General features: G+C 40.0%; 1 protein-coding gene across 1 annotated transcript in view; it reads right to left on the minus strand.

The window, feature by feature from the left end:
- Positions 1 to 562: 562 nt before the first annotated feature.
- Positions 563 to 21,101, minus strand: part of RAD21L1 (RAD21 cohesin complex component like 1) — a 31,517-nt gene continuing 10,978 nt past the window's right edge. Inside the window, exons 5-14 of the mRNA XM_039364785.1 lie at positions 20,493 to 20,596; positions 20,148 to 20,312; positions 19,314 to 19,412; positions 17,311 to 17,436; positions 15,650 to 15,879; positions 12,195 to 12,276; positions 9,023 to 9,138; positions 7,563 to 7,655; positions 5,092 to 5,169; positions 563 to 914 (exon numbers count right to left, since the gene is read on the minus strand). Coding sequence (XP_039220719.1) covers positions 726 to 914; positions 5,092 to 5,169; positions 7,563 to 7,655; positions 9,023 to 9,138; positions 12,195 to 12,276; positions 15,650 to 15,879; positions 17,311 to 17,436; positions 19,314 to 19,412; positions 20,148 to 20,312; positions 20,493 to 20,596 — 1,282 coding nt within the window. The 3' untranslated portion in view covers positions 563 to 725. The remainder of the gene's footprint in view (positions 915 to 5,091; positions 5,170 to 7,562; positions 7,656 to 9,022; positions 9,139 to 12,194; positions 12,277 to 15,649; positions 15,880 to 17,310; positions 17,437 to 19,313; positions 19,413 to 20,147; positions 20,313 to 20,492; positions 20,597 to 21,101) is intronic.

The following is a 21,101-nucleotide window of genomic DNA, read 5'->3' on the forward strand; positions in this document are numbered from 1 at the left end:
TCAGCAGTTGACACTAGTCCTGCAGTTCGTATAACGACCACATTAACCCTTTTTTAAAAAATAAAAAAACCACTGTGTTTCTCTGTGGTGTTTAAGAAATTTAATCAATTTAAAAAAAAGGCCACATTACAGACCAAAGCTTTCAAGAACAAAATAACATACAGTAAAAATCCACCATTTAAACGAGCGTGGATATAAATATCGTAATTAGACACTGCTTAAACACCTTTACCGCATTATTTTATCGTAGTCTTACTCCTTCCAATGCTTTCTCCTGGGTAATTTGGCTTCAGTTATTTTATTTACTATTTCATTTTTCTTAGACAAGAAGAAAAGAGCCAGCCCAGGAGAGTCAGACAAGACAAAGGGAAGAACTGGCATCCCACCTATATTACTTTTGACTTGAAAAGGTGGAATTTTGGAGACTTCCACTGAATACCTGAAAGCAGGCAGTTTGGTAAATAAGTATGAAGAACCAAAAATAAGCAAACGTAACGTGAAGAAACAAATAGTCCATGTAACTTTTAATATGAGTTAAAAACCATGCTTTTCTTAACTTTCAGCATGTGGCTTGAATGCTAGGCAGGCTACTTACATTACGGCTTATTTGCTAGTCGTTGCCTCTACTTGACTCAGAGAAGGGATGTTCAATTTTGCTTAAAGGGAGCGTTGAGTTTCCAATCTGAGCAAGCCATCTTTCAAGGGGGGGGGGTCTTCTCTGGTCTTCAGAGAGTATGAAACTTGGGTCCCGCAGTCACTATAATGTCGGCGTAAGGAGCTGATTGGGCCACCTCAATCGCTCGCTGTTTCTGTAGAACCAGCAAGCTGTAGAAGCTCTCCGCCACTTCTTTCTTGCACTGGTTCTGGCACAGGGAGAGAAAGCTGAACGACTTTGCTCCTTGCTGTTCGAAGTGCTGCGAGGGAAAAAGAAGAAACAAAAGAAGTAACTAAGACAGGTGTGTTACGAGCGGAGGCTAATTCTGTATCTGAAGTGGACAATAAGCAGCTTTATGAGAGAAGCGGTGTCCTTTTTGCAGTTCATACGGATCAAGTGCTGGAGAAGACTCCTGCAAGTCCCCTGGACTGCAAGGCGATCCAACCGGTCAGTCCTAGAGGAGATCAACCCTGACTGCTCTTTAGAAGGCCAGATCCTGAAGTGGAAACTCAAGTACTTTGGCCACCTAATGAGAAGGAAGGACTCACTGGAGAAGGGCCTGATGCTGGGAAAGATGGAGGGCAAGAGAAGAAGGGGACGACAGAGAAGGAGGTGGCTGGATGGAGTCACTGAAGCAGGAGGCGTGCGCTTCAATGGACTCCAGAAGATGGTAGAGGACAGGAAGGCCTGGAGGAACGTTGTCCATGGGGTCGTGATGGGTCGGACAGGACTTCGCAACTAACAACAACAGATCAAGAACTGTCGATAGGAAAATGAATAGAGAGTCTAAGATGATAGAACCAATCTGCAGAATTGGAAACAAAGTCCTATGTTGTCAAGCATGTAGCCAGAAGGGACAATCCACTAGCTAAATCCGCTCGTATCCTCATGTCCTTCCGGAAGAGCCTGAAGATCTGGCTCTGCCTATTGGTTTGGAGCCCAGAAGGGGGCGTTCCATTCTGGAGAGGGCTAGTAAATGAGATGATCCATCTCCATCCTGTTTATGCCTTGGTCCAGTCTGCTCTCCATTTGAATGTCCTAATTTGTAATGCTTAACGTTTTAATATTTTTGTCCTAATTGTATTAAGTACCTTATGATGCTTCTTTTTTATTTTTTTTAACGTTTTATTGATTTTCTAATTTTACATTTAAGTATTTATAAAAAGCAACGTGGCAGCTGAGTTAATCCATAATTCAATGACATACAAGTATCTTTAGTACAAGTCTCAACTACCACATTAAAGATTTCCTGTTTCCCCCTTAGTGTTTACTGTCTCGTGTTTAAATTAATACAATTCTTATTGTATCAATTAAATAAAAATAACATCCTTACATTTATCAATAATTTTTAGCTTATACATATCCTGGTTATTTTGACACTCAGTCTTTATAGGCCAGGGGTGTCAAACTCAATTTCATTGAGGGCCACATCAGCATTGTGGTTGCCCTAGGGGGGAGTGCGGCCTACTGGGTGGGCGTGGATGGAGTGGGTGTGGCCTACTGGGTGGGCATGGCCAGCTCTACATCGTTCGCGTCAAGGATGCCTGTGGGGGCCTGGGCAGGAGTGGGATAGATATGAGGGTCTCTGGCAGAAGGGGGGTGGACCAGAGCAGAGCCCATCAAGCCGGATATGTGAAGTAGGCGAGGGCCATTTGCTGGCCACTTCCAGGCGGTGGTCCATTTCTTCATTCCTCACAAAGGGTGACCCCTCCCCAGCATGCACCCAGGGGGCGGGGCCGACATGGCAGGGGCCGGTTCCTCGCTGTTTCCAGACGGCCTTGTGGAGCTAAGACTGAATGCGTTTCAGCATAGATGGCCACCACAAAATTGTACATTGGCTCCTGGCCGGCCTGGGCCAGGGCCAAGGCAGCGGGGGCCGTTCCCTCACTGTTTCCAGGATGGATTCATGGGCCACATGAAACTATGTCGCGGGCCGCATCCGGCCCTCGGGCCGTGTGTTTGACATGTCTGTTATAGGCAATCAATGTCCTAATTAGTTTCCCCCAATTTTTAGTTTCCCATTAATATTTAACATTTAATATTTATAATTTCCAAGTTTTAAGTAACCAAAGTTCCCTTTATCCCAATTCATCACAAAGTCTAATATTTAGGATACACGTCTTAAGCTTATGATGCTTCTTATGTAGTGCTCAACTTATGACTACAACTGAGTCCAAAATTTCTGTTGCCAAGCAAGGCAGATGTTAAGTGACTTTTGTCCCGTTTGATGACTTTTCTTGCCACAGTTGTTAAGTGAATCACTGCAGTAGTTAAGTCAGTAACATGGTTGTTAGGTGGATCTAGCTTCTCTGTTGACTTTGCTTTTCACAAGGTTGCAAAGGTCACCATGTGACCCCAGGACACTGCGACTATAGCAATAGCCCTTAGACCAGTGTTTCTCAACCTTGACCATTTTAAGGCATGTGGACTTCAACTCCCAGAATTCCACAGCCAGCAATGCTGGCTGTGGAATTCTGGGAGTTGAAGTCCACATGCCTTAAAATGGTCAAGGTTGAGAAACACTGCCTTAGACTTATATACCGCTTCACAGTACTTTACAGACCTCTCTAAATAGTTTAGAGTCAGCATATGGCGCCCAATAATCTGAGCCTTCATTTTACTGATCTTGGAAGGATGACTGGGCAAGTCAACCCTGAGCCAGTCAGGATCGAATTCTTGGCAGTGGGCAGAGTTAGAGTTCTAACCCAGAGGTCACCAACTTTTCTTGATTGGCGGACCGGAGGAAAAGGAGGGGGAAGCATTATACGTGCATGTGCAGGTGCATTCGTCCGCATGGGGCGACGGGCATGTGCCTGATGCAAATGGGGGCGGGGCTAGTGCTTGTGTGATACTCGCTAGCCCTGCCTCGTTCTTGTGCACGGCGCTTTCTGCGCCCCGAAGCACGGCGCCGGACTGTTTTCGCGCATCGAGGTGTGGCGGCATACCATTTTTGCACCCTGAGGTTTTCTCCAGCACCATAGTTCAAAGGCCTCCATTCTTTGGTGCTCAGCCTTTCTTACGGTCCAGCTTTCACAGCCATACATTGCAACTGGGAAAACCAGGGCCTTGACTATACGCACTTTTGTTGGCAGGGTGATGTCTCTGCTTTTTAGTATGCTGTCTAGATTTGCCATAGCTTTCCTCCCCAGAAGCAAGCATCTTTTAATGTCTTGACTGCAGTCCCCCCAGCTACTTTTGTTGTTGTTAGTTGCGAAGTCGTGTCCGACCCATTGCAACCCCATGGACTACATTCCTCCAGGCCTTCCTGTCCTCTACCATCTTCTGGAGTCCAAGCTCACGCCTCCTGCTTCAGGGACTCCATCCAGCCCCCTCCTTCTCTGTCGTCCCCTTCTTCTCTTGCCCTCCATCTTTCCCAGCATCAGGCTCTTCTCCAGGGAGTCCTTCCTTCTCATTAGGGGGCCAAAGGACTTGAGTTTCCACTTCGGGATCTGGCCTTCTAAAGAGCAGTCGGGGTTGATCTCCTCCAGGACTGACCGGTTTGAACGTCTTGCAGTCCAGGGGACTCGCAGGAGTCTTCTCCAGCACCAGAGTTCAAAGGCCTCCATTCTTCGGTGCTCAGCCTTTCTTATGGTCCAACTTTCACAGCCATACATTGCAACTGGGAAAACCATGGCCTTGGCTATACGCCCTTTTGTTGGCAGGGTGATGTCTCTGCTTCTTAGTATGCTGTCTAGATTTGCCATAACTTTCCTCCCCAGGAGCAAGCGTCTTTTAATGTCTTGGCTGCAGTCCCCATCTGCGGTGGTCTTGGAGCCCAGGAAGATAAAATCTGTCACTACCTCCATTTCTTCCCCATCTATTTGCCAGGAATTGAGAGGGCTGGATGCCATGATCTTGGTTTTCTTAATGTTGATTTTCAGTTCAGGAAAAGTAGGATAAGTCCCCAGCCGTTTAGGAATAAAAGCAGGCTAGAATTACGGCTTGGTAAAAATGATAAAAGACCTTAACATGATGTTGGATTATATTTCTAAAACACACTATCTGCCACTTCACGAAGAGCTTTGGCTTGAGCCTGGGGCACAGCAAAGAGGATAATTTTACAGAAATAAAATGACAAATATCCTCTGGATTTCAAGGGACAAATTCTGGAGAAGTTTTTGAAAAGTCTTTGCAGCTTAAAATGTGAAGATGAAGCAGTCTTTTATTAGATGGTTCTAGATTTAATAATGTGCTTAGATATTGAATTTATTTTTATTAATAGGTTCATAGCTTTTATATAGGTCTCTTCTCTTACCGTTTCTGCCTTTTCCCAATTCACATTTGTTTTAATCACTATAGTATATTTACAGTTTTTCCATTATTTTATGTGTTTGTGTGTGTGAATTCATTCTATTTATGTTGTTTTCTATATTTTATTATCAACAATAATGTTTAAAACTAGAAAGAAAGGTTTATTATAGTCTATTATATCTTACCCGGAAAGTATTTAATAGTTTTAGTGTTCTCTTACTTCTTCTTTGTTCTTCGTAGTCCAAATGACTTGTCTGATATCCCTATATCACAGATTAAAACAATCACTTAGTTGTAAAATTCATCTGAACGATAATGAAAGGAAGCATAAAAAAAAATAAAGCATAGTCATATGTCATTAATGTCTTCCCAAATCTTGTGACTGTCTTCTAGTTAGCATTCTCTCTAGGAAATTTCACTATGAACATTTGTTCTACATAACTGATTTGGCAAAGCGAGCTACATAACTAAATTCCCCATACTTCAATAAAGTTGATTAAATGTATCAGTACAAATGTCCATACAACATAGAAGTATCAGAGACGTTATTTACTTTTTTTGAAACTATATCTGGTTATCCTTAAAGGGCTTTAAAAAAAAAAGAAATAGCTTACAACACAATGAACAAAGGATAATGCAAATCACATTCAAATCAAAAATACAAATTAAATTTTATTATTCCATTGATATTACCAGCTGAGCAAAAAAAGAAAAAAATCCTAAGAAAGCATCCCGGTTGCCACTATGCTCTTGCAGCATTTGCAACCTGTGTGGTGCCTCTAGGCCACCCTCCCTATGCGTACTTCTCCCTGACCCACATGAATAGAGCTGGAAGTGACCTTGGAGGTCTTCTAGTCCAGCCCCCTGCTCAAGCAGGAGAACCTACACCGTCTCAGATAAGTGATTGTCCAGTCTCTTCTTAAAAACCTCCAGTGATGGAGCGCCCACGATTTCTGGTGGCAAGCTTAATTGTCCTCACTGTCAGGAAGTTTCTCCTTAATTCCAGGTTGCTTCTCTCCTTGATCAATTTCCAACCATTATTTCTCGTCCTTCCCTCCGGGGCTCTGGTGAACAATGTGATCCCCTCTTCTTTGTGGCAGCCCCTCAAATACTGGAACACTGCTATCGTGTCTCCCCTATTTCTTTTCTTTAGACTAGCCAAACCCAAGTCCTGCAGCCGTTCTTCGTATGTTTTAGTCTCCAGGCCTCTGATCATCTTACCTGCTCTTCTCTGAATTTTTTCCAGTCTCTCAACATCTTTTTTGTAATATGGTGACCAAAATTGGCTGCAGTATTCCAGGTGTGGCCTTACGAGGTATCTCTTATGCACCAATGTGCACCCTCCTCAACCTGTACCCCTCATCTTACTCTGATCTATGCAGTACCTTTCCCACACCCTTTTGCACACATCTCCTGCACCGCTCTTGTGCATTCCCATACACTCTCCCCATCCTCTGCCCTTCCCCTCCCTTCCTCCCCTGTCTAGCAGCAGTCACCTGCCTGCGGGGCCAGGGTCTTGTTATTTCCTGTCAGGCTTCCCCGCTGACTTTGGTTGTGGGGAAGCGATCAGGAAGTTGCATTGCCTAATGAGAATGGGATTCAGTGAATGATAGTAACTGGGATTGCAAGTACTGCCATTGCTAAGGTTAAGTGATGATGGAAAGAGGGGATATGGAGAGGTATGGGGGTGGGGGAGGCTTAGCCCAGCGATTGGAGATCTTCCCTGCTGTTGTCTCCTTTTGAGTTTCTGGGGAAGCCGGTAGGGAAAGTTGCAAATTTAGGTGTGCTTGGCAACTGGTTGTGAAAATGGGTTGCCAAACACCACAGATCGCGGTCATGTGACTGCGGGGATGCTGGGATAGCCAGAGATTCAAGGAGCGGACATTTAGTGGTGTGTGGGTGTGTGTGTGTTTTCTGAGGTTTTCGCGGGTGTTTGTATGTAGGTCTTTGGTTATTCGGGTTTTCTCCTGCATCAAATTGGAAGTGTATTGGCGACATTTCGACGAAGTCCCATTCGTCATCTTCGGGCTGGTGTTTTCGGCTTCTTGCTTCTAGGAGCAATGTGTGATCGTAGCTGTTTCTTCCTTTTAACTGCTAGTGGGGGTATGAACTGATTGTTGATGAACGACAGCAATGCAGCTCACCATCTCAAATCCCCCTGCAACTCAGACTAACCCAAGCACAACAAAGCCCCCACCCAAACAGAACACTCCCCCATCCAATCAGAGCACAGCCAACCCCCCATCCAATCAGAGCACAGCCAAGCCCCTAACCAATCAGAACACACCTCCACCCAATCAGAACACAGCCAAGCTCCCATCCAATCAGTTCATACCCCCACTGGCAGTTAAAAGGAAGAAACAGCTACGATCACACATTGCTCCTAGAAGCACGAAGCCGAAAACACCAGCCTGAAGATGACGAATGGGACTTCGTCGAAACGTCGCCAAGACACTTCTAATTTGACGCAGGAGAAAACCTGAATAACCAAAGACCTACATATAAACACCCGCGAAAACCTCAGAAAACATATATATTCGGAAAAGAGTAGTATAAGTAGGTTAACCTTCCCCCTGGGTCCATTGTCCAGATTCAGATTATCCCACAAGTGGTCACTATTCTCCCGTGAAGAAGGTTAGATGATTGTAAACATTACATTTTCCAAGACAGCTTGCTCGTTCTCGGATTCTTGTTGTACTGAAAATGGCAAGAGGTCATCGGACCAAGCAAATACTTCATTAACCGATTCCTGGTATTAAAACAAGAGGGGGGAAAGTGGATCGGTGCCAGCTCTGCTGTTCTGCTCCTGTGTTTATTATTCTGCAGCAAATGAACTGTTAAAATGGAGTCTATATTTCTCTGCTGAATGTTATACTTCACACACACACAAAAAAAGAAATAATGAGAAAATAATGGAAGGGGCAAGTGGAAAACATGACATCCTGTTGCAAACAATTCTGTGTTTCAGGCAATTCTTAATTAGAAACACAAAATATTATGACTTCTTTTTTTCTCTGAGACCCTTCACACCCCTAAAATTTCTCCTTCAGTATACTGAGGGTTGAACTGAAGCTATGAAATCCCCATTCAACTGGATAGCTTATCACCTCACCAGATAAGTTGAGATCAAATTTTATCTTTTAATCCAACCATCATGAAAAAAAAAACGGGGTTAGAAGCGCCATATAATCATTCCTGCAGGCAAATCAGATATAAACCCCATTTATCTGGGCATTTGTGAATGAAATTATATAGTCCATAATATTTATGAACTGTCTCTTTATCAAATTTACATTTTAACTGTGGCTCATCGTTGTTATAAATGTCAATGTTGTAAGTCATCAGGAATTATGCTTTGATATGGAAAAAGCCACAAATAGATACTTTAATAAGTAAATATAAATAAGTGATCATTTAAGTGACCGTACCCAGATGAGCTTGTGATCTCTAAAAGTTAAGCAGGGAAGGATTTGGCTAATATTAGTAAAAATACTAATCAAATAGGAATATCAGGACCTGGAAAGTTTGAAAGTCAAAAATATATCCGTCTCACTCCTGTTCAAGAGTGTGATGGACTTTTAGGCATCTGGGATGTTAAATATTAACATTTTAGAAGATTTAGGACAGTGATGGCGAACCTTTTAGAGACCAAGTGCCCAAACTGCAACCCAAAACCCACTTATGCATCGTCGGGTGCCGGGTGGGTGTAGCCCACTGGGTGGGTGTGGTCCATTGGGTGGGTGTGGCTACGGTGGTAACGGCAGACTGGGTGGGACTAAAAAGTTCAATCAATCAATTCCAACTTTGCAAGATCTTTTTTTTTCCCACGAGAAGTTGAAATTGACTGATTGAACCTTTTTTTTTTTTGCACACAGTGGTGGAGGCCTAAAGCGAAAAGGTTTTATAAAACCCAGCTGAAGGCCTAGGACTGGGGCGATGGCATGCGTGCTCACAAAGAGGGCTCTGAGTGCTGCCTCTGACACCCATGCCATAGGTTCACCACCACTGGTTTAGGAGGAGGAAGCTGTAATTTGTCAAGCCCAGTTTACCCATTTTGATGGAAATACACCTATTGCTTAAGTTTATTAAAGCTTAATTTGTTCTGAAAGTACTTACCATAGTTTTAAAAACTGTATTATCATCCCTTTCGTTTCTGCTGCTTTGTAATACAGATTCCGTTTGGGGATAATTTGTGTCCTGCGGTATATTTAAACTTTCTGCTATTGATAGTTCTATATTGATAATAAAAGAAAGAAGTTAAATTCTTGCCCAATGTACTTACCAATTAATTGCCATTAGCGATAAATAATCATATGCATATAATCTCAGCTTATACTATTTAAGTTTTGAAATGTTCAAGGTGTCCAAATTGCAGTTCACCATACTCTAGTCAAACATTTAAGTTTTTTTTTCACTTATGAGGTCTTTATTCCCATCATCTTTACTAGATAGAAAAGGATGTAAAACAAATGTACTAAAAATGTAAAGAAAAATGTGAATGATTTAAATTTAACAACGAATGCAATGTTAGCCATAAGCTAGCCCCCACCCCTTCTTCTGGTACCACTTCAAGATACTTTTTGTAAAAAAAAAAAGTTCTTCAATCTTTTATTTCGAAATTATCCTCAGTTGTAGTTTTATCTTCTTTAGGTAAAAATGATCCCCCCGCCCAGCTACTTTGGGATATTTTATTCACATTAGCTTTGCAGATTTGATTATATTTCTGTATTCCTTTAGATGCTCTTAAAACTGATCTAAATTGAAGAGAAGGTTGAGAGATCCTATTTTTTTTAAATATAAGCTTTATTTTGTCTTAAAAATGGACATAATTCTTTGAATTAACATAAAGATGTAACCCTTGCTACAGATAGTCCTTGATTTAAGACAGATCACTTAGTGCAGTGGTTCTCAGCCTGTGGGTCGGGACCCCATTTGGGGTCGAACGATCATTTCATGGGGGTCGCCAAACAACGCAGTCCGCCATTTCCCCCCCCCCCTTTTCCTTAGCTGTGCTACTCCCTTTTATTCTATTGGCTTTTGAAAGCCAATGAATAGACTCTCTTGAATAGAGTCTCATTCTATTGGCTTTCAAAAGCCAATAGGAATTGTCCAGGCTGTCTCTGCCCTGCTGAGCCCACCAAAAGTCCCATTCTGCAAATGGTGCTGCACCAGTTGAGTAGTCCTCGACTCATGACTGGTTGAGTAGTCCTCGACTTACGAATGGTTGGGGGTCGCGGCATTAAAAAGGTTGAGTACCACTGACTTAGTGACTGTTTGAAGTTATGATCTATCTGAAAAAGAGAACAGGATTCAAATCTGAAATTCTGATGATTGGCTTCCCCTCCTCACAGTCATGTGACCACACTTTGGGAGCTTGGCAACACAGCCACATTTATGACTGCTTGCAACATCCTGTGGTCACTTGACAGCATTTTGTGGAAAACTAGCACTTACTTCCAGTTTTGGGCAAAACCGAGTCCATAGCAAACAATGGGCTTGCACTTATGACTGCCATGCTTGCTTAACGACGGCAAAAATGGTCACATAACCAACCCGTGTGTCCAGCATTATAGCGACAGCACTTAGCAATAGCACAAGACTTATGTACTGCTTCATAGTGCTTTACAGCCCACTCTAAGCAGTTTGCAGAGTCAGCCTATTTGCCCCTAACAATCTGGGTCCTCATTTTACCAACCTCAGAAGGATGGAAGGCTGAGTCAACCTTCAGTCAGACAGGATCGAACTCCAGGCTATGGGCAATTAGTCTGCAATACTGCAGATAATAGATAGATAGATAGATAGATAGACAGACAGACAGACAGATCGAACTCCAGGCTATGGGCAATTAGTCTGCAATACTGCAGATAGATAGATAGATAGATAGATAGATAGACTCGAACTCCAGGCTATGGGCAATTAGTCTGCAATACTGCAGATAGATAGATAGATAGATAGATAGATAGACAGACAGACAGACAGACAGACAGGATCGAACTCCAGGCTATGGGCAATTAGTCTGCAATACTGCAGATAGATAGATAGATAGATAGATAGATAGATAGATAGATAGATAGACAGACAGACAGACAGACAGACAGGATCGAACTCCAGGCTATGGGCAATTAGTCTGCAATACTACAGATAGATAGATAGATAGATATAGACAGACAGACAGACAGACAGACAGACAATTAGTCTGCAATACTACAGATAGATAGATAGATAGATATAGACAGACAGACAGACAGACAGACAGACGTAGCACTTAGCAATAGCATTTAGACTTATATACCGCTTCACAGTGTTTCACAGCCTTCTCTAAGTGGTTTTCAGAGTCAGCCTCTTAGCCCCCAATAATCTGGGTCCTCATTTTACCAACCTCGGAAGGACGGAAGGCTGAGTCCACCCTGAGCCTTGTCAGAACTGAACATAAATCGCAATTATGATTTATGACCATAATGGGCAGGCTTCATTACAGTCATAACTCGAGAACTACCACGGGTATATTTGAGGACTTTCTGCTCTAGAGATTTACTTTTTGGCTTTGGGACATTGCAATTCATATATACATGAGGAGAGCAGAGGTGAGAATGCAGATGGAAGCCTTATATTCTAGAGGCTGTATCTGGGTTCAAGTCTTGCTTCAGTGATCGAGGTCGCTGGATGATTTTGGGCAAATCTTTCTCTCTCAGCCCAATCAATCACGCAGTTGGTTGCGAGTATAAAATTAAAACCACAAAGAAGAGGTAAGCAGTTACAGGTAGTCCTCGAATTATAACCATTCATGTGTTTTTCACACAACTGTTGCAGCATTCCCCCACGGTCACATAATCAAAATTCAAATGCTTGGCAACTGACTCATATTTAGGACAATTGCAGTGTCCTGGGGTCACCTTTTGAGACCTCCTGATAACTAAAATCAATGGGGAAGCCAGATTCACTTAACAACCGTTATATATTCAAGATGGACAGTATTTAATATTTATTTGCTACGTATATGTAGGGATGTGGGTCTATACATATGTTGTTCATAGTAAGTTTAGGTGTGCGTCATGTGTCTCACTTTGAAAGCGGGCAACTAAATTTCATTTTTGATGTGTGCCATTGTGCCCACAGTAAAAAAAATGACAATAAAGGTTATCTTACCTTATCTTATCTTACCTAACCAAGTTACTAACTTAACAACTGCTTAGCAACAGAAATTTTGGGTTCAGTTGTGGTCATAAGTCAAGGACTACCTATAATGATATTAAAGAGTTATAGGGGGGAAAAAAACCTAAAGTCCTGCCTTGGGCACTTTGTTGTTTGCTTCTTTCTTCAGTCTCTTGTTGCCATTTTTTTCTTCCATTCTTGAGACATTTAGCAAACAGCTGCAAAAAAAACCCCACAAACTAACATGAGGCAATTTGATAAGTCTTAACATTGTTTGAGCTATTTGTTGCTACAGAAAGCTTTCTATGGCTACTCAGCAGCGTTTAATTCATAATTAAATATATTGTCTAGGTATAGAGCTGTCAAGTTATTTCAAATGTGAGCCTTCACGTGAGCTGTAATTTTTTTTTTTTTAGCGTTGCCAAGAAGCCCTTTATTGCTCTACAAAGTGCTCTCTCTATCAGCCCGATCAATTTAGAAACAGTTTGCTCCAGGAATCCATCAATTAGTTTGCTGCTAGACCAGAGGTCCCCAACCTTTTGGGCACCAGGGATCGGTTCTAGAGAGTGGTTTTTCTGCGCACTGGAGGGTGTGTGGTTTTGTGTGCTGCCTGCATCTCGAGGATAGGGCTCTGCTTGTTTGTGCGGCCTGGTTGCTGACATGCCATGACCTGGTACCGATCCATGGACTGGGGTTGGGGACCCATGTGCTAGACTATAACCATTGACTATGCTGGGAGAAGCATGTGAAATGCCAAGACTATACTAAAACAGGAAGGAAAAAAAAAAAACCCAATTATCTCCTGGCATGTGAACATGATGTGATTTGGAAAAAGGACTATACAGGTTGCCTTCAACTTACAGTAGTGGCCAAAACTGTGAAAACCTTTTGGGAAAAGTGTATTTTTGAAGTTGGATGGCTAATAATGCCACTTTTTTTTTGGAGTAGTACCATAAAATTATATATCAATGGAAAGATAATTTAATCAAGAATGCAATGCAATAAAGTTTGTTCAATTATCTGTACTGTATTCTATGAAAAATTCTGGCCAAATAACCAGAAAAAGGAAGCACAACTTGCTCAGGTAACTTTCCTTCATCCGATGGTAGCCAATGAGCATGAGCGTTTAGAAAGCCAATCAGGTATCATGTTGTTTTGCCAATGAGCCAATCAGATCACAGTAGGATCCAGTTATCGGCATCCTGTATTGAAGCTGAGAGGAGGACATTGATCAGTGTGTTATTATGTGATGGCTATCCAGTTGGTTGGGCTTTTTTGTGTTCTTTCCTTTAGTGAGCTTGTAAAACGTAATAAAATTAAAGTCATGGTGCAAAGAGTTGACCGCTCGCCCAGAAAGCGATGTAAAATAGTATTATTAAGTGAACAAGGCTACAGTTATAAAGAAATTAGAAGAAAAATGGGTGGAAACGTAACCAAAGTTGGCATTTCTACTGTACACTTTTCCCAAACGGTTTCCACAATTTTGGCCACGACTGTACAGCTCATTTAGTGATCATTTGAAGTTACATCGGTGTGACTTAATGACCATTTTTCAAACATAGGACCTTGGTCAGGTGATAAAAGTTCAGACACTTGGCAACTGACTCATACTTATGACGGTTACAGTGTCCCGGGGTCACATTTTGCGACCTTCTGACAAGCAAAGTCAATGGGGAATTAAATTCACTTAACAACTGTGTTACTAACTTAACAACAGCAGTGATTGACTTAGCAACGGTGGTAAGAAAGGTCGTAAAATGAGGTAAAAAAAATCACAAGAACTGCCTCGCTGAGCAACAGAAACTTTGGACTCAGTTTTGGTTGTAAGTTGAGGACTACCTATATTTTAATTGTACAGAGTACCGTCCTCAGCCATGGAAGTGACATTGGGCCAATCACTGCTCTTAGCTAAATCTACCTCAGAGTGCTGTGAAAAATGGGAGAAGAGAATACAATATACTGCCTTGAACTCCTGAATAAAAGGCAGGATATATATCTAACAGACATATTTGATGTATATGAAGTTAAACCAGGCAGAAAGCCTGAAACATAGACCACCTACCTCTTCAAACCTGGCCCTTTTATGACTTGTGGACTTCAACTCCCAGAATTCCTCAGCCAGTCCACAAAAGGGCCAAGTTTGAAGACCCCTGACCTACCTGAATTACGATGGAGCGGTCAGATTGTTGGATATTTCATGTTTATATTTACTGATGTATTCACATCTTGTGAGGCTTTAATTGCTCTCCCAGCAAAGGGCAATCACCAGTCCTGATCATTAAACACTAACTATCACTGTTAGTATTCATCAGTTACATTTTGGTCTCCAAGCGTGGTAACTTTAAGACTTGCAAATTTCAATCGATTGGGGAATTTTGGGACTTGAAGTCCACAAGTCTTAAAATTGCCACGTTCAGAGGCCTCTGAATTAGACATCCATTTCTTGGCAGAGGCCCAATATTTGGCAGTACTTCAAGGACATAAAAATGGTGGTGTATAAGATTAAAGGTCTGTGTCATTTTTCCCACAGTATCTAATTCAGTGCTTCTCAATTATTTTCTGTCATGCCCCCCTAGGAAGAAGAAAACATTTTGCGCCCCCCCGCGCGACTGTCTATCCAATCAGGTCCTTTGCGTGTGTCACGTGCGTCCAATATGACAGTATTTGCCAAGGTCAAACGAGCCCCCCTTTACGGAGCCTTGCGCCTCCCCTGGGGGGCCCGCCCCACTATTTGAGAAGCACTGATCTAATTAGACTCACTGGAGAAGGGCCTAATGCTAGGAAAGATGGAAGGCAATAGAAGAAGGGGACGACAGAGAATCAGGTGGCTGAATGGAGTCACTGAAGCAGGAGGCGTGAACTTAAATGGACTCCAGAAGATGGTAGAGGACAGGAAGACCTGGAGGAACATTGTCCATGGGGTAGCGATGGGTCGGACACGACTTCGCAGTTAACAACAACAATCTAATTAGATGCCCAGGGAATCCCATAAGTAGCCCTTAAGAATCCGCTTTTAATTTTGACTCTCTGTAACTGAAGAGAGTTTGATGTGGCAGTTAAGGCAGGGGTGTCAAACTGCCGGCCCGTGGGCCAGATGCATCACGCCAAAACTGTGCCCACCCCATTACCGGCAATGGGGAAAATAGTCGCGATACGTCGTGACACGTCACGTGACGTCGCAAGTTTGACACCTGTGAGTTAAGACATCAGGCTAAAAACAGGGTGACTGAGTTCTAGTCCTGCCTTAGACATAAAGCCAGCTGGGTGATCTTGGTCCAGTCCCTTTCTCTCTGCCCTGGGAAGGAGGCAATGGCAAACTATTTTTAAAAAACTTTTCCAAAAAAACCTGTAGGAACTAGTCCAGGGGTTCACCAGGAGTCAAAAACTGTGTTGAAGGCACAAAAGAACTCCCCACTCACCCAAAGTAGCAAATAAGCCACCATTATGAGAGGCTCTTCACTTGGTCCTTCACCTGCCCTCCACCCAACATTTAAATCTATGAAACCATCTAGGATGGTAAAGGTTTACACATGCTTAGTTTGTGTTATATAGCGATAACGAAAAGAGCATATAAGGCCGTAAATTTGTTACCCTCTGCAGATCTTCACTAAAGCAAGGTTGGGTGGGTCTGGTCAGAAGTTTATCTACACTACCCAACTCTTGTAAAATCATCAGCTTCCTTGTTGGAGGTGCAATATGCAAGGCGGTTAGTGTATCCGTGTAACTTGTAAGCTGCTTTTGCATGGTGGCTTTGCTGAGCTGCTTCACTGCGTCAACAAGTAACTTCCTTTTCCTTTTACTTCTTTGTTTCTTTAGGAGAGCTAGATACAAGACACATTCAGAAACGACACGTTACATGCCAACCAGGGAGTGCTAAGCAGGTAATACAAACATCAGTGGTGGGATTCAAATATGTGAACAACCGGTTCTCTGTGTGGAGGCCTAGTTTAGAATAGAATAGAATAGAATAGAATAGAATAGAATAGAATAGAATAGAATAGAATAGAATAGAATAGAATAGAAAATATGGAATGAATGGAATGGAATAGAATAGAAAATATGGAATGGAATGGAATGGAATGGAATAGAATAGAATGGAATGGAATAGAATAGAATAGAATAGAATAGAATAGAATAGAATAGAATAGAATAGAACAGAATAGAATAGAATAGGAGCAGGGTAGGATAGAGCCGGATAGGATATAGATGAATAGAATAGAATAGAATAGAATAGAATAGAATAGAATAGAATAGAATAGAATAGAATAGAATAGAATAGAATAGAATAGAAAAGAAAATATGGAATGGAATAGAATGGAATGGAATAGAATAGAAAATATGGAATGGAATGGAATGGAATAGAATAGAATAGGAGCAGGGTAGGATAGAGCTGGATAGGATATTGATGAATAGAATAGAATAGAATAGAATAGAATAGAATAGAATAGAAAAGAAAATATGGAATGGAATAGAATGGAATGGAATAGAATAGAAAATATGGAATGGAATGGAATAGAATAGAAAATATGGAATGGAATGGAATGGAATAGAATAGAATAGGAGCAGGGTAGGATAGAGCTGGATAGGATATTGATGAATAGAATAGAATAGAATAGACTAGACTAGACTAGAATAGAATAGAATTAGAATAGAAAATGTGGAATGGAATAGAATGGAATGGAATAGAATAGAAAATATGGAATGGAATAGAATAGAATAGGAGCAGGGTTGGATAGAGCAGGATAGGATATAGATGAATAGAATAGAATAGAATAGAATAGAATAGAATAACAGAGTTGGAAGGGACCTTGGAGGTCTTCTAGTCCAACCCCCTGCTCAGACAGGAAACCCTATACCATTTCAGGTTTTCAAGGTTCTGATATGCTCTTTAACAATAAAATAGATTTCCAGTAAGTCTTGTGTTCTTCAGCTGGCTTACTTTAACAGCTAAAAACTGGACAATTAGATTTAGATTTATTATTGTAATCAATTATATTTTATTTTGAGCTGTGTTTTGTATGTAAGTTTTGTAAGCTGCTTAGAATTTGGTTTTAGGCAGTAGGCAAATACTGTGAATAAATAAACGAATGAATGAATGTAATGGAAGGACAATCCTTTTTAGAAAATAAGGAAGACTAAGAGATGACCACTTCTATTGAAAAAACTGTTTACAATGAAATGCTACTGTATTCTGGATTTGCCATCACTTCTATATTGCATTTTTATTCACGACAGAAACAAATAATTCTAACCTGAATCAACAATAGGACAAAGAACAAAGCCGTCCTCCTCATTGCACAACAACGTTGTTTCATTAAGTTGGTGATTTCGTGTTTTATGTTTAGATGCAGCCTGGTCCAGATCAAAAGTAGGTCCTGCTGATTCAGACAGTCACAGAGTCAGGAGTATGATTCAGGTCACTGAGTCCAATTTCTGTTCAGCAAGAGAATTCAGTGGAGCTCACCTTCAGGTTTAGCCTGTTTGGGACTTAATAACCTAAATGTCTTGCAGAGATATTTTCTTGATTCAAGACTAAAAGAATGGAATCAATTGTACCTATTATTTTTTCCTGTCTGTCTGTCTATCTGTCTATCAATCTATGAATTCATTTTTATCTATCTACAGTATCTATCTATCTATCTATCTATCTATCTATCTATCTATCTATCTATCTATCTATCTATCATCATCTATCAATCTATGAATTCATTTCTATCTATCATCATCATCATCTATCAATCTATGAACATTTTTATCTATCTATCTATCTATCTATCTATCTATCTATCTATCTATCATCATCTATCAATCTATGAATTCATTTCTATCTATCTATCTATCATCATCATCTATCAAGCTATGAATTCATATCTATCTATCTATCTATCTATCTATGGATTCATTTCTATCTATCTATTTATCTATCATCTATCAATCTATGAATTCATTTTTATCTATCTATCTATCTATCTATCATCTATCAAGCTATGAATTCATATCTATCTATCTATCTATCTATCTATTAATCTATGAATTCATTTCTATCTATATTTATTTATCATCTATCAATCTATGAATTCATTTTTATCTATCTATCTATCTATCTATCTATCATCTATCAAGCTATGAATTCATATCTATCTATCTATCTATCTATCTATCTATTAATCTATGAATTCATTTCTATCTATATTTATTTATCATCTATCAATCTATGAATTCATTTTTATCTATCTATCTATCTATCTATCTATCTATCTATCTATCTATCTATCTATCTATCTATCTATCTATCTATCTATCTTTTTTTTTGTTCCGTCAATCATGTTTTCTGTCTGTCTGTCTGTCTATCTCATTTTCTCTCTCCCATCTCTATCACTTTTTTCCTCTCCGCTGTCTCTTTTTCTCTCTCTTCTCTCACAAGAAATGACTCTGGGCCATGTACAATAATTTTCTTATGACCGTGTGGCTAAGAGCATGTCCTTTTTCACAGCAGTGGCCATGCTGTGGAGATCCCTCTGGAAATTTGTGTCCTTCACATACCAGTGTTGGGTCTTGAAACCTGAGTGATTTAAGTTGGCTTCAGTATTATTAAAATATTGCTGCCTTATGTTTTTCAGACATTCTGTTGCTCTGTGTTTTGATTCTGGATTTCATCTGTTTTATTGCAAATCAATTTCAAAGCCGTAGGATGGAAAAATGGCTTCCAGTAGAAGCAAAACTTTTGCTAGTAAACGCAACAATTTTGTACTAGGTTTTCTCACTGAAGAAACTCAAAGGAACTTTAAGGAAAAAAAAAACCTTGCATGCATCTGTTGAATTAGAACTAATCAAGAAATATGACTGCATCTATTCAGGGCTGAATTAAAATCTTTAACTTTATTTATGGTTTTATGATGATCGTGCTTAATTATTGTTGATATGAATAGCTAATTTTCTTATTGTTAAAAAAATGTTATACAGAAATTGCCACAGAATTAGGCTTTTTTTGCTTTTCACTTATTCTAATCTTATTTACTATCAAGTTTTTTTTCTTCATAGTAATTTATAAGTAAAAATAACAACTTACACATACGAACAAGCTGATTCTATGAGAGTTTATGCCATAATAAACACACTTAACATTAAAATACAATAAACTACAACATTGTATTTGCAGATACAAACTAATATAGTTATGTGTCTCGAAGTTTAATTTCTAGAAGCATTATTCACACTAGTAAAACAGTTTAAAGTAAAGCAGCTATAAACTTACTTTTTCTGTTATCAACTGGATCTTTGTTGGGTAAAAGAAGTTCCTCTTCCATGTCAAATATTGCAAGGAGGCCATTCTGGTCAGTTCCAAGAACATCATCTTAAGAAAATAATTATAGTACATAAAATAAAAACTATTTTTATGTACATAACTACATATTTTATACAGGTAATCCTAGACCTAGACTTACAACAATTTGTTTAGTGATTGTTTGAAGTTACAATGACATTGAAAAAAAGCAACTGATGACCAGTTCTCACAATTTATGCTGACTGTTGCAGCATCCCCATCATCGCAATATCAAAATTCGGGCACTGGGCAACTGGCATGTATTTATGACAGTTACTCTAGCCCAGTATTTCTCAACCTTGACAATTTTAAGACATATGGACTTCAACTCCCAGAATTCCACAGCCAGCATTGCTGGCTGTGGAATTCTGGGAGTTGAAGTCCACATGCCTTAAAATTGTCAAGGTTGAGAAACACTGCTCTAGCCCAAGTCATGGGATCAACTTTTGAGATTTTCCCACCCAGCTTCTAACAAGTGAAGTCAATGGGGAAAACCAGATCTGCTTAATGACCACATGATTCAGTTAACAACTGCAGTGATTTGCTTAAGAACTATGGCAAAAGGATGTAAAATGGAGTACGACTCACTTAGCAACTGCCTTGCTTAGCAACAGAAATGTTGGGCTCAGTTGTGATTGTAAGTTGAGGACTATGTAGAAAAATGCAAAAAGCTTTACTAGAACATAACAAACGTACTAAACTTTTGGGATAACTCAGAAAGTCTACTGGTCAGCTATAGTCAGACTGGATTTTGTTCATACTTACCAATCATATCTCTTCCAGCTCCTTCATCTCCAAATCCATCATACCCTAGTGCCATTTTGTCTCCAGTTAAATTCAAAGAACTATGATCAGCCAAGAGACTGTTGGAACTATTTATTAAACTGTCACTGAAAAAGTTACCGTGCCTCGGAATTTCAATTTCGTCATCTGTGAGAGATACATATGCATGACTCAGCTATGTTTATATATCTCGGACATAGAATACTTTGCAGCAAGTTAAAATCAGTTGCTTATTAAAAACTGAACCCAGAATGCAACTTTTGAAAATGAAATTAAAAACCCTTTGTATTTTGATTTACGAGGGAAAAAAGCTGCGGCCTCACTCACCAAAACTGACACCACTGAGAACAGTCTGCCCATAAAATTCTGTCAATGTGATGTCCTCAATTTTGCTCTGGTGCAGTGTAAAATGTTGAGCGACCTCAATGGCCCTATTAGAAAAGAAAAAATAATGAAATATGGGATGATTTTATAAAAATAGTTTTGGGAGAAGGCAAAGGGAATAAACCTGCTCAAGAATATATGCTGTTTTTGAGGGGATAAGGGCAAAATTGAAATATACTGTATATTGTTAGTTGTTATATGAGAAGAAATATAGGTAATAAAAATGGTCTCCAGGGGTGTGGGTGCACTGTAGTATTTGTATTTTTTATATTGTTTTTTTATTTAGACTTCTATGAGTTGTATTTATATTATTTATATGCGTTGTATTATTTGTATTTGAATAAAATAAAATTTATTAAAAAAATTAAAAAAAATAAAGGATTTTAGGAGATGCTACATAACTGGACCACAACTTGCTAATTCAGAAAACATATCCACATAATATTTTAATATATTTGGTCCTAATTAAATTGCATTTCCACTGCCCTTCACTTACTACTCCATAGCAGGATTAAGAAATGTTTAGTAGTACAGATTAACTAACAAGGGCTG

This window comes from Crotalus tigris, unplaced genomic scaffold (genome assembly GCF_016545835.1).
Source record: "Crotalus tigris isolate CLP2741 ecotype Arizona unplaced genomic scaffold, ASM1654583v1 scf7180000019844.519500, whole genome shotgun sequence".
NCBI classification, from domain to species: Eukaryota; Metazoa; Chordata; class Lepidosauria; order Squamata; family Viperidae; genus Crotalus; species Crotalus tigris.